The sequence below is a fragment of the Stegodyphus dumicola genome, chromosome 1, assembly GCF_044657685.1.
Source record: "Stegodyphus dumicola isolate Sdum_Otavi_A_Nest chromosome 1, ASM4465768v1".
In the NCBI taxonomy this organism is placed as follows: domain Eukaryota; kingdom Metazoa; phylum Arthropoda; class Arachnida; order Araneae; family Eresidae; genus Stegodyphus; species Stegodyphus dumicola.
The window spans coordinates 223,372,482-223,387,389 of NC_140768.1; the positions used below are offsets into that span (position 1 = coordinate 223,372,482).

Genomic DNA, 14,908 nt, shown 5'->3' on the forward strand with positions numbered 1-14,908 from the left:
CAAGAGCAATCAATCAATAAAATAAATGAGCAAAAAAAAAAAAAAAAAAACCAGCAATAGAATAAACATTGCTTAATGTGATCACATTTGTCCATGACTACTTAGATAAAATTAAACAATGAAAAAAAAAATATCCTTCAAAACAGCAACATAATTTAACCCCCTGAGCGGCTCGGGTTTTTCAGAAAATTGCATTAAAAATAATCGCGTGTGCTCAATTGGTCTTTCTCTAAAACAGCTAGTTTTTAAACTCAAAATACTTGAAGAATGGGTGCCATTACATGTGGATATAATTAAGGTAATTCTCTCTTCTGTTGAATTTAGCAAGTGAAATTAGTTTCTTCTCCCCATGGAATCTTCGGAACATGGCTGATTGCCAAAATGATATTTAAATTCTCGTATTTGGCTACTTTATACTCTTCATACTAAAATCTATGCTATATATAACTCACAGCTTATTCAGGATATGTGTCGAATACAGAAAGGTAGTCAATAACAGAACATAATAGCCTTTTTTCAGCTAATGCCTGTTTGGGATAAAAAGGAAAGAAAATAAAAAGATAATACACTTATAATTATCAGGCAAGGCAATTTTTATGCTCTCCAAGCATAACGATAACTAAATATATTTAAAAGAATAATTTGTAATCAAGCTCTATTATCCAGGAAGTTTTTGTAATTAAGTTCGACAAAGAATATAGCTTACAATTAAGTTAGGTTCTTCCTAAAAAAAAGAAATATTTCTTTTGTTCATCTATTAAAAATACCCATGTTAATTCCATGTGTGTTTTAAAAAATATCCCTAGATGCAACATAAATATAAAGTATATTCCCAAGAGAATCTTTCACAAACATATTCCTCTTAACCCATTAGCCGCTGGCGTTGCGTTGACGCAACGGTCAAAATAAATACGTATATAAATATAACTACCTAAGATATTTTATACCAGCAGATGATTTTGTGTAGGGATTATTATGAAGATTATTTCTGTAAAAAAATTTTTGCCTTCAACAATCATTTTATTTATAATAATTAATCTCATACTTTAAGCAAAATTTTTGAGCGGGTATTTTTGCCAAAAATATTTAATGAAAGAATCACTGTCTTTATGAGTGATCTACTTTTAGTCAAGGTCACTGTCTATCAGAGCATTACATCAATCAGATGTTTATATTTGTGTTGGGATGGAAGGGAAAACAGGTGTTGCGCTGATGCAACGTCAGAAGGAAACGAATGATCTCCTTTTTTAGTCATTCCTTTCGATGTTCTGGTTCATGTTCTGGCTGCTTTAAAAATGCCTAGAGAGAGGTAGCTTACATTAGAAAAAGCCCTTCAAAGATTTTTTGATGGAGAAACAGATGATGATAATGTTAATAATGACTAGAGTGAAACTGAGATTGTTGTTGTTCCCCCAGAAATTGCAAAAGCTAGTGATGAAGAAGAAGGAAATGACAATGTTTTAAATAATGATAATGATATTTTACCAAATAACATTGCTGGGGAAGTTGAAATTCACGTAAGAAGTAAGTTTCAGCCCTCTAGAAGCAGTGGTAGTCATACGAAAAAGTTTAAAAAGCAGAAAACTGAAAACTTCAAATGGATAAAAAAGGAACTGTCAGTTATGTCTCAGGAAGAAAATAAGGAAAGAGATAGAAGAGAAACCACAAAAGACAAAATACAAGGTAAAAACTAGTGGAAAGATTTTCGATTTTCTTTTTGGTTTAGACATTTATTCTCTTCTCGTTGAACAGACATATATATATATGTTCAGCAAAAAAAATCTACCAGAATTTATTGCATCTGAAGCCTATATGGGAAGATTTATTAGAATATTACTGCTTACGGGATGCATAATTCGCAAGTGTGCATCAGCGTAGCCACCGAGGGAGAGTTTTCGAAAATGGACCAATCAGCTTCTATTGCTCTTGTGACGATGAATCTTTGAAACTGGGCATGTGAGCGTATACTGCTTACGTTTTAATTTGCATTTGTTTCGCAGTTATAAATGTATGGTGTAATAGAAGAAATTCTCGCAGTGCTTTCGCTTTATGAGTTTATTTAATCACTGACATTTCACTCTCTTGATTTTTACCACTCATTTATGTTTGCGGCATATTATCACTCTATACATCGAGAAAATGACTCAAGCTACAATTAGCATCGAATATTATGCGTTTACTAACACCTGTGGTCAAGTGTATACATATATATTTTTATTGAGTTGAGAAGAACTGGAAGTGTTGCAATGAATCTATTATTTTTTTATTTCATTGTCTACTGAATCTAGTATTTTTTTATTTCATTCTTTTGGTTTTGAAAGTGTGTAAGATTCAAAATATATATTCTGTATGACTTGTGGTAACATTGAAGATTATGTATAAATAAATTAAATATATTCTTTGTGAATAAGATAAATTCATTCTGTTTGAGGAGTATTTCTTGCGCAGACGATGCATTTAAAAGTGAACTGTTATTAAATGTGGCATTTAACATACTATGGCAAATTTAATATGACAGTAGTATCGCAATTTTTACCTAAGTAATCTGAAAGTCAGACTGTAGTTTTCATTCCAGGCAGTATAATTTTTAAGATGCATGTATGTAAATATATACATAATGGGTACTGTTTTAAAAGGTAGTTTAATGTCAAATTAAAATTATTTAATAGAAATTAATACAGAAGAACTTTATTTACAGACATAAAGTTTTAAATAACATTTTGCAACTATAGCAGCTTGAATGAAATTCTTAAACAGCACTGAGAAACCATATTTAGATCTGTGGATATGTATTTGAAGTTATTTTCAGTTTGAAATAGTATTTACATCAAACTAATTCTGATAAAACATGAGTAACTCTAATTAAAATAAAATTCTATTTTCCAAATGTTCGTACTTTTTAGTACAGCTATAATTCTGCTTAAATAATAGTAATATTTTAAATCTGCATTTATTTTTCTTTTGCATAGTTTTTTTCCCCCTTGCAAAATAACAGCATTCATAATATTTTAAGTAGTATATTTAAGCCTAAATAATTAAATGAATCTGGATTAAAGCTACGCGTCAGCGATTAAATAAACTCATAAAGCGAAAGCACTGCGAGAATTTCTTCTATTACACCATACATTTATAATTGCGAAACAAATGCAAATTAAAACGTAAGCAGTATACGCTCACATGCCCAGTCTCAAAGATTCATCGTCACAATAGCAATAGAAGCTGATTGGTCCATTTTCGAAAACCCTCCCTCAGTGGCTACGCTGATGCGCACTTGCGAATTATGCATCCCGTAAGCAGTAATATTCTAATAAATCTTCCCATATAGGCTTCAGATGCAATAAATTCTGGTAGATTTTTTTTTGCTGAACATATATATATGTCTGTTCAACGAGAAGAGAGTAAATGTCTAAACCAAAAAGAAAATCGAAAATCTTTCCACTAGTTTTTACTTTGTATTTTGTCTTTTGTGGTTTCTCTTCTATTTCTTTCCTTATTTTCTTCCTGAGACATAACTGACAGTTCCTTTTTTATCCATTTGAAGTTTTCAGTTTTCTGCTTTTTAAACTTTTTCGTATGACTACCACTGCTTCTAGAGGGCTGAAACTTACTTCTTACGTGAATTTCAACTTCCCCAGCAATGTTATTTGGTAAAATATCATTATCATTATTTAAAACATTGTTATTTCCTTCTTCTTCATCACTAGCTTTTGCAATTTCTGGGGGAACAACAACAATCTCAGTTTCACTCTAGTCATTATTAACATTATCATCATCTGTTTCTCCATCAAAAAATCTTTGAAGGGCCTTCATGCGGGTGCAAAATATAGATACAGTCAAAAGTCGTTAATTCGGACACCCATAATCCGGACCTCAAAGCTACAAACTTTCTACGCATGTGCGTAAGACCTAAGACCTTTACGGCTGCGAATATGCGTGTGCGCAAAATACGTTTATGAATGTGCGTTTAATGTATAACGGACGGTATAAGCTAAGCTAAAATTATCTAATTCAGTTAATGTTGTAGATTGCATTGTTCCTTAATCTTCGTATTGCATCCGGCTTATTATTTTTTGCAGACTGTTAGAGCAATTTTATAAAAGTAAGCTTGAACTTTCGATTATGTCAAATAGAATTTCATATATATATTTACTAATATGTAAAGGATCTACAAAGCGAAAGTATGTTTCAAAGTCCATTAAACAAAAAGTGGAATTGCTGCAAAAAATGGATAAAGGCATATCCTTTGTTTATATAACCATTCCGAAATCTGTTTATCAATTTCATGCTGCTCTGCGGCAGGGGGGGGGACGGCGCGAAGCTGAATGAATTGGAAGTTGATCTGTCAGCACTATACTTATCTTCAGGGCAGATGTTTTTATTTTATTTGGCTTATAATTCCTTACTTAATGTAGTATTTCATCTCGATGTACAACACCTTTGATATGATTTAAATCAAATTCCTCGTCATTATTATTCACTTCCGATAGCGAAGAAAGTGACTCAGACGTTATTGAAAACGAAAACATTTCTATTGACAAATTAGTCAGTATTCTCAACACAGCAATTATAGGACTTGAACAGCGGAACTTTGTAACTGAACAAGAAATTATGTTTGTTTATAGAATTGATGAGAAAGTATCATCACATAAAAACGAAGCAACTTAAATAACTTACATTGAAAGAAATGTTTAATAAAGTAAACAAATAAATATTAAGCTTTTTTTTTTTTTTTGTAAATTTTGATACCCTTTAGATCATAATTGTTCTTTATTTCATAAATTATGGTTTCATATTTTTAATTTTCTAATTTCTGCATGTCATCTTACCAGATTTAAACTGATGATCTATAATCCGGAAAAATCGATAATCCGGAATCAAAGAAGTCCCGACGAGTCCGGATTAACAACTTTTGACTGTATAATAATAATAATAATATGCAATTCCATAATTTTATTGAGAGTTTTCAAATTATTCTCAATTTATGCAATTGTATTTATTATTCCAAATGTATAGAAATATATGTTTTTTCATCTGAACTGAATGTAGTAGCTGAAAGAAATTTTAAATAATAATTACTTTCTATTTAATAATTTTAAATAATAATTTAAAATTATTAATTTGCTATTTAATAATTTTAAGTAATAATTACTAATTTTGCAGTCAATTACCCTTAACTACAAAATGTTACATAACTGTTATAGAACTTGTAAATTTAAGTACATAGCTTTACATTACGATATGAAGAATGCTGACAAAAGCAGTTCTATGAAAGCACCATGAAAACATGAAAATAGAAACCGAGATTGAACATGAACATAAACCATGAAACATGAAAACAGAAACCGAGATTGATCAGTCGGAAGTTTTGTGGAGTATCCAACATGTGTTCATATTTCTTTCAAATTCTTTCAACCAGGCAGTGAAATCTTCATAATTGCTTATATTTCATCTAAGTCTGCAATGAAAATTTTCAGAAGAAATCAACTATGCTTTAATTATTTTGTACAGGAAATTGCATGACAAAATGTTTTCAACCATCTTGCTTAAAACCCACCAAAGATAATTTGACATGATAGAAATATTACTGGAAGCACATTGGTCCATCCTAGAAGCCACTCCCTCGGTGTCTACACAGATGTGCACTTGTGAAATATGCTTACGGGATATCTTTCTTTACTTCAAGAATATTGGTCTCTTGATAAGGACATTTGTGTTCCTATTGTATGAGAATCAATATCACTTTTACAGTACAGGAATATGAAGCAGAATTTGCATTTAGCTGACAATAGTCAAATTGGCAATACTTATAAATTATACAAGGTGAGAGGTTTTGTATCTAAACTTACTAAATATCAAGACTTCCTACTACTTGAAATAAAAAGTATCATTTAGATTTCAGGTGCGAGATAGCATTATTCCTTTTCCAAACTCCTATTGAGAGTGTAGAATTAGCCAGAAATAGATCAGCAACAGGAAGACCTAGTAAATTTAGCATTCAAATACCACTGCATGAAGATGGTAGACATTTTATCGTAAAGTCCGATGAACAAAAGACTTCATTGTAAAACGTATCATAGCCAGACTGTTTATAGATGCAAAGTACGTAATGAAGCTTTACATCATAATTGTAGTGAAGCTTTTCATGCTTGAATCTTTCAATTGAAATAATCTGTATTTGTAAAAGAAATATAATGTATATTTTAATATTAAATTAATTACAAGTAAAGTGATTTGCAGATTTATAAAACGTTATACAGCTAAAAAGTAACCCAGTGCTCCACTCAAAGGAAACATTACACGAGTGCAAACCTATTCACTAAACATCTATAGTGTTATTCCGCTGACGTTGCATGAATGCAACACTCGCTCTTTCTACAGGTAAGCATTTTTTTTTTATTTTCAATCTAAATTTATGTTATAAATGCTTAATTTAATATTTGTTATTATTTTCATGAGAAAACAATCATTTCTTATAGTTTTGGCGGTTAATGGGTTAAAAGGTAGCCCTTTTATGTTTTGCTATATTCAATTAAATTAACAGGCAACTCTGAATTTATGAAGGTGATTTTGGAAGAAAACAAAAGGAAGACTGCATATTGATCTAAAAACTAGCAGGTTGGTCATCAGTGGAAAATGTTGACAATCTTGGATAAAATGAAAGCTACATAGTATTTAAGCAGAATGAACCTAACAATATAAATTTTTGAATAAAGCATCTACACATATTGAAAGTAAAAAAATAAGAGAGAATGTTTTTTATTTCGTGAATTGATTTGTGAAACTATCTGAGTGCCGCCTGAGATAACCACTGACATGACTTTGTTGTAAAAGTCTTACAGTGTTCATAGCGATCCTGGCAAAAAGGCTTATTTCTTCCATATAAAAATATATTACATGGGCATACAAGGCCTGTGTATGAGCATAGATATGTTAATTACAAACACTGTGTTATACACATTACATGTGACAGTTACATAAAATCATGACAGTTATGTGTACATTTAAACATTATCTGAATTCATATTTACAATACTTTTACTGAGATAATCAAAGTAAACTTGTAATTCATTTACACATCGACTGGATTTTCAATGTCATTTTTAACTGCTTTACAACATTATTTTTAACAAGTACATACGAAATGGATAGCAATAAGCTTACATTACAATGATTTTTGCTCTTACAGTACTGTTACAATTCTAAGGGGTGACCTATTTTTCTAATGTTGATTTTCAGTTGTTGTAGTACTATCTAGCTTAAACTGGGTGAACTTAATTTTCTGGTACCTTAGCTGAATTGCTTGGAAAAGTTGCAACTGTTATTAAAGTTGTAGTACCTATCAAGGGAGTATTTTTGTTACTGTTCAATTACTTGGATATTACTGGGAAGGGACCATGGCCGGTGTAGAATTGAGTTTGTGCTCCGCTGTATGTTTTAATTGAGCATGTAACTTTCAGAAAGAACTTGTAGGTTCTCCTCCCTGTGCTTTTCCTTTCCCATCTTTTCTGCCATTCTTGTAAAAGGCTACTGAGTGTGATTTTTTAAAATAGGACTTCAGCACACTTACTTCATTTGCCAGTAAGTCATTTACTGCAGATTTCGCAAGCAAGTCCACCGCTCCATTGCCAGTAATACCCACATGAGCTGGAACCCAGATCAGGATAGGTCTGTCATCTGGTGGGATCCTTAGAAGAATTTTCTTTATAACTTGCACCAAAGGATTCCTTGTCTTATGCCCTCGGATGGATGAGTACACAGTAGGCATAGCCTGTGCCCTCCTCCCTCTTTGAGGCATTTGTAGCTAATGCTTTCTCATTTGGCGGGGTGTACTGTGCGTGATAAATCTGTATCTACAGGGTGTCCAACCATGATTGGCTTGCGCTTTTCACAGTCTGTGTCGTAGAATGGCTTTTGCCACACAGAGATGTCATTTTCCAGGCGCAATGTCCTTACTAATAATGATTCTCTCTTCACTACAAGGCCCAGTGGAGGGATATATGCCAGCACTTACAGTGCCACATTTGGGGATGTTCTGTAACCTTTTAATATTATCAAAAGTTGCATTCTTTGAATGGTGAGAAGCTGCCTCCTGATATGGACGGTAAGCTTCCTTCCCCATATATCAGCCCCATATAGTATGATCTGTTCTGAGATTGTTCTGTACCAGCTTTTGAACATAGTGATTGGAGTACCCCAATGAGGTCCTGTTGTTTTAACCATGGAATTACTAAGCTGATTTATTTTCTCTTTAAGCTCTTTAATGTGAGGTATCCAGGAAAGCCTTGTATTAATTATAATACTTAGGTATTTAAGGTTGGTATAGAGACTCCATTTAGCTTGATACTGGGATTCCTATTTCGCACTCCATGCCTACCTGAGAAATAATTGCATTTTATTTTGTAAGGTTAGATAACATTTTCAGCTTTCATTAGCTATCAAAAATTAAATACTCTAAGCACAAATCCATTCAAAACTGCTCAATATATTATTTGCGTTTGTGTGTAGCATGTACAAATGTTTGTATGCTGTGTTCATTTATTCGTATTGTAATTTTTAGTGATTAAGCAAAATGTACTCAGTAAAAAGACGGATTTCAAATTTAGAAATTTTTTTTCATATTTGGCTAGTAAGTTAATATAATGTAGTATACTACTTAATTACCTATGTTTTCATTGGAAACCCTTTAAAGACATATTACAATGGTGAAAATTAATTTGGTTGTTTTTTAAGTTCCTCTGTGCATTATAATATTAACAAATAGCAATATTTGCATTGTATAATAAAAAAAGTACTATAACACAGCAACAACGATTAGGCACCTTATTACATAACAATCCCGATTACAACTACTAACTGAAAACAATTCTTAAAATGTAGACTTTTCTATTATGCTGTAAAGTAAGCTTTAAAATATTCTGGAAGAACTATTCAGAAATTATGTGAAAGAAAGTGAACCTAATTTACATTTTTACAAATTTTTGTATAATGTATCAGTGTATTTTAAGCCATTTTAACCAGAAATGACAACTTAATGTTTTTTCACATAAAAAATAATGAATGAAATTTTATTTGCATTTCAAAATATGGGCTTATTTAGTTACGCTGTAATATCTACAAAAAATAATCATTATTGGAGCATTTTCACAGCATCATAAGTTTGATCTGCAATGCAAGTTTATTTACCTTTTTAATTTTTTAACAAATATCGAATTACCAAACATAAAAAAGCATTAAGTTCAAATTTCATAAAAGCTGATCTCTGAATTTAAGTTTGAATACAGCATATTTAAAACAGTATACGAATTTGCTAGGAGCTTGCCAGCAACGCAAGAAAGATAATCGTTGTTAGGAGAAAACAACTGATTGAAAACATGTGTTCAAAATATCACATCTCTATATAAGAAAATATACGAAACACATGTTTCAGAGCTTAGTTTTCCTGTCGGTAAGTACAACAGTCCCCAGGAGTGTAATTACTCTTTTACAACAAATCTGAACTGCTGAAACTGAACTTCAATGTTAACTGAATTTGATATGCAGTACAAAGTCCATAATCCAGACTCGTCGGGACTTCGGGGATTCCGGATTAAGGGTTGTTCTGGATTATAGATCATCAATTTAAATCTGGTAAGATGGCATGCAGAAATCATACAATTAAAAATATGAAACCATAATTTATGAAATAAAGAGCAATTATGATCTAATGGGTATCAAAATTTACAATAAAAAGGCTTAATATTTATTTGTTTACTTTATTAAACATTTCTTTCAATGTAAGTTGTTTATGTTGCCTCGTTTTTTTTTGCTAAACGCGCATGCATAAACCATACAAAAAAAAGTTTGTGGCTTTGAGGTCCAGATTATAGATCATTCCGGATTACAGACTTTGTACCATATATTTATTACTAACTCTTTCCTTATTAAACTTACTTGATTTCTTCTTCCACAATTGAAAATTTAGGCTTAATCCCAATATAATTCAAATACTTTTTATTTATTTTAAAAATTTAAATTTTTAAATATTTTTACACATTTTCTGAAAAAATTTTGTTTTATAACCTAGAAAATTTTTGACATCGTCTTAAAGTAGATGTATTTATAAGCATATCTGCAAAAAATTAGAGTTTTTTATTCAAAGTTTCTTAAGATATACACGAATTTACATATGGGCATGTTTTGAAATTTGATGTATTTAATATAAGAGATAATAACGAAAATGTGGTTTATGCACTTTGTCAAAATTATTTAAAAGAATGAACGATGGACCATTTTTCCTCTTGTGCATCAATGAAAAAAATTTAAAGTAAGTAGGTTACTATAAATTAAGAATTCCACCAAGTGAATTATTCTTGGCGCGACTGAAAAAAATTTACCAACATAAATTTTTTAATTTTTCCATAAATTTCTCACCAAAAATCACAAAATTTAATATCCAGGCAGGATTTGAGTTGTAGAATTGAAATATAGAAAAAAATTGATATGTTATTTCAGAAAAAGTCCAATTTTGTGTCAAAATATCCATGTTGGAATAATGCTATATAAATCTAATATATATCCTAAGTCATGTCTTCAGGACATGAAAAATGCAATTTGAATTTCATCAATAGAACCAACAGAACAGGAGATAAAGAACTGCCCCCCCTTTTTTTGGCGCAGTGTACATACCAGAGTTGCCACATAAATGTTTTTTGCTGACATCATAAGTTGTTATATAACTATTTTGGCAACTTGCCACATAAATGTTTTTTGCTGACATCATAAGTTGTTACATAACTATTTTGGCAACTCAGTGTTTTGCCTTGAGAATATTTTTTCACAACAATTCAGTGGGAGTGCAGATAATGAAAACTGAAAAATAGTTACCCCTTCATTAGCATCTTCAGCATCATCCTTCATAGAATGTTCCAAAGGATCATCAACTGACTAAAATAAAATATTTAAATATTTATAAATATTGATAGATACTTGAAACAGAATGGATGCAATGAAAATGTGGCAAAAGAAAATGAAAAGGAAAGAAAAAACTTACTATTAATAAAAATAAAACTGTTATATTCAAAAATAAATACACAAACAATTAGAACACGGCAAAAACACATGTATCAAGTGAAATGTTGAAAGTAACCTGTTTTGTTTTCAGTTATTTTTTACTTAATAATATTTGTGACTTTAAACTTCTTAAATACAAGAGATGAAGAAGTTTTTAGCTACATTTGGTATTTCTAGAACATTGATTTAACTTCAAACATGGTTTATAGCTATATTAGAAACAGATGCATGCATAAATGTCCAATTATAATGCAGTAGTAATGTAATTTTAAAGTATGACTAAAAATTTTTATATGGAAAATGAAAGACTGTTTACAATATTTCTGGATTGGACTATTTAATGTGATGTGTACAATATTTATATGCCTTACTTTTAATCAACAGTATAAAAAAGGGATGGATTTAAATGACCCTGTGCATCTTTGCCTCTGCTGCCAACATTTTTAGAAAAACTCCTGTACGACAGATTTAAAACATTTTCATTCCTTAAAGACACTACAATCACAAATCTCCATGGGTCATCAAGATTTTAATCTGTACACAACATTTCAGTAATCAACTGCTTCTAGTAACCCTATCACCTAAGGTGGCAGCAAAATTATTTACCTCATCACTGGTATAATGAGTGACGGGGTCCACAGGTTTCGATGACATTTTCTGAAATGAAAAATATAATAATTAATCATGCTAATATATCAACACACCTGCAAGCTGATTTCTGAGCAAAGAAAAACAACAAAATATATTTTCATAATAAAAGAAGAAAAATGGTTGTAAACAATAGAAACAGATAAAAATAAAATCATTACTTTCAAATGCAAACATACAAACAATTACATTATGACAAAATAAGACATATTATGGGTTAAGATTTTCACTGAGAACATTCTATTAGATTCTTGCAAATTATATATGAAGAAAAAACTTAGAATATATCAGTTTATTTTCTTAAAAATAGAGTAGAGAAGATAATTATTAGTTTTCAGTAATTTTAACCATTTAACCCTCAGTTGGAGGGGCTGGCATATGGTACAATCTTAGAGGGGCGGCGTATAAAGTATGCCAGGTCATTTTTCGAGCCTCTGCTTCGTGTTTGAAACTATTTAATCTTGTACATGGCATTAATAAGGTGATTCGTCATAGTAAAAATGATATAAGAAAAGGAATAACAGAAAAAAAAGCAGTGAAGATGGAAACGACGAATTTTTAATTAACTCAAAAAGGTGGATGCACTGGAAATGTAATTTAAAGTTAAATAGTATTCTGCATTATTTTCTTTAGGAAAATTATAAGAACATAAATCAAAATTACAAATAATAAATATTCCGTAAAGAAAAGTTCGGTAAGTAATAAATTTCACAAATGAGAAATTTGAAAACCTTTTGCTATTTTAATCCTCTTCCGATTGTCCCTGCTCACTGCAGCAGGGTTTGCAGAGTTGTACTGTCTTGCCCAGATGATCTTTGCAGGTAAACTTAGAACACTCAGAACATTTTATGGTAGTGTAGTTATTCTTCATTCTACCGCACTCAGCGCAGCGTCCTTTGATCTTTTTTGCAGGTGGTTCCTCGTCCCTTTCGGCCGTCTTGTCCACTTCTGTTGTTACCAGCCTTCTAATAATAGCTTTGGAATGCGACAGGAGAAATGGCATTTTCAGACAATTCTGAAGATGTGGTTTCAACAAAGATGTAGTAGATTTTTCAAAAAATATCTTCTAAACTTGATGGTTGCATCAGGTTTGGAGAAGTTCAAGAGCACTTGCGAATTTATGCCCACTACGTTTAGCAGTGCAAAAAATATTGCCATTGTCCATCTCTTGGTTTTTCGGGTGACAGTGGAATTACTACAAATCTACGGTATCAACTCCGTAGATTTGTAGTAATTCCACTACGGTATCAACTCCGTAGATTTGTAGTAATTCCACTACGGTATCAACTCCACCTTTACATTTGTTATAATCGAGGATTATTTGAGGTTTATTCGTTTCCTGGTCAATTTTGTCATCATCGTGTAAAGTACTGAGCAGTATTACACACTTTTTTTTTTTCCATTGAATATGAAACAATTGTCATATCCTTTTGAAAACCAAACAATGAGCTGCTGACTTCTCTGGTTTTTGATGGCTGGAATTCATTTGGAATTTCCTTTTTATTTTTAAATGACGCTTCCGAGTACACTTCTAACATCTCGCATCTTTAAAAATATGATTTTGGCAACAATTTTCCTTTCTTATTGTTGTTGATTGATTTTTGATGAAATCGCATCATTTTGAATAGTTTTCTTTTAGAAATATGGGTTTGGTAACAATTTTTCATCGTATTTCTTATGTCACTGTTTTTAAGAGATTGGCATATTTCATCGTCATTTTTTTATATATATAATACATTTTTATTGATTTTTAAACGTTGTTCTGCAGAGTAAAATTGTGCTTGGAATTTTTTGTTTTTTTTGAGTTTCTTTCATGTTATTTTTTGCTTACTTTACTGTCTGTAGTATACTTCAACGGAAAGTTGGTTAATTTTTTTATTAGGATAATTAATATTTGTATTAAGGGATATAGCTTATTTCATTGTAATTTTTTTTCTCTTGAAAATATAAGATAAAATATCATTAATTATACTTTGCTTTTCAGAATTTTTTGTTTTTTGTATTCTTTTATGTTATTTATTGCTCATTTCACTGTTCCTAAGATATTGAAAAGTTTTGAGTGATTTTTTTAGGAAACAAAGTTCTTAGACTCCTTTATACCATTTGAGTTCTTGAGATTTTGCAAAGGGAAGTTGGTGAATTTATTTATTAGGATAATTGATATTTGTATTAAGGGATATTGCTTATTTCATTGTAATTTTGTTACACGAAAGAACTTTTTTTATGAAGTTGTTCTGCAGAGTAAAATTCTACGCAGTTTTTAAATTTAACGTTTAGTGTTTCCATTTTTCCAGTACATTTAAAAGCCAGACCAAGGCTGGCAGCGAAGCTGCTAGTGATGTTTATACAATAAAGGGAAGTGTTCCTAGAATAAGTCCAACAAAGGGAGGTGAAAGGCAATGCTGGCCACATTGCTTCTTTTAATTCTAAAAAATTATAAGGTGTATAAAATACATGTAAATTTTCATCATGTATACAGAATAATTTATAAATTATTTAGCAGTTCAGAAAATTCTGCATATGATGAATTTAATATGGAGAATTAAAGCCGAACTTTTATTTCAATGAAAGAGATAGAATTAGTGTATTTGGTTAATCTTTGGATTATGGTAACTTGGCGATTTTTTAGCGAAAATTTGGCGACCAACTCTGCTACAGCAACCCTCTATTTTTTTTTCGCCGCCATTTTGTCTTCACGAAGTAAAGATATGTTTCTTTTCTTTTTATTTACTCAACACTTTTTCTAACAATCTGCTAGCCGAATTACACTTATGCTAGAAATTTTATGGAACAAAACTGCTTAATCATGATGGTACAACTGTAATATACGCCCTAATTTCACCAAATGTGGCGATATGTGTTCTGCGCTGGTTTTTGGCACGATTGCGTGTTCTATGGCAACCCTGTTGACGTTGAAAAATCTTTCGCTGGAGCTCGTTGATTCGACTCTGTGTCTGAGAAGATGGGAGGGAAAGATAAAATTGTAGTTGTTGAACTGAAGTTCGGCAAAAGGAAATATCATTGTGGCTATCCTGTTGAGGGGTAGTGGGTATTTGGAAGTGTGGAAAGAGGGTCTGGGAGATTATTTTTAATGGCAGTGCATGATAGAAGTAGGGATTTGTGATTTTATTTATTTGTGAACCATAGTATAAATTTTCTGGATAGTGTGTCTGACTGTCATGTAAATACGATAGTGATTACGTGGTGGATG

At 31.2% G+C, this 14,908-nt stretch overlaps 1 protein-coding gene across 4 annotated transcripts in view; it reads right to left on the reverse strand.

Annotated features, from left to right (window-relative positions):
• LOC118180422 (uncharacterized) overlaps positions 1-14,908 on the reverse strand; it is a 50,625-nt gene that overhangs the window by 26,313 nt on the left and 9,404 nt on the right. For all 4 annotated transcript variants that reach the window (XM_085826041.1, XM_085826043.1, XM_085826028.1 and 1 more), the window contains exons 2-3: positions 11,656-11,706; positions 10,864-10,923 (exon numbers count right to left, since the gene is read on the reverse strand). In XM_085826041.1, the coding sequence (XP_085682167.1) occupies positions 10,864-10,923; positions 11,656-11,706 (111 nt within the window). The remainder of the gene's footprint in view (positions 1-10,863; positions 10,924-11,655; positions 11,707-14,908) is intronic.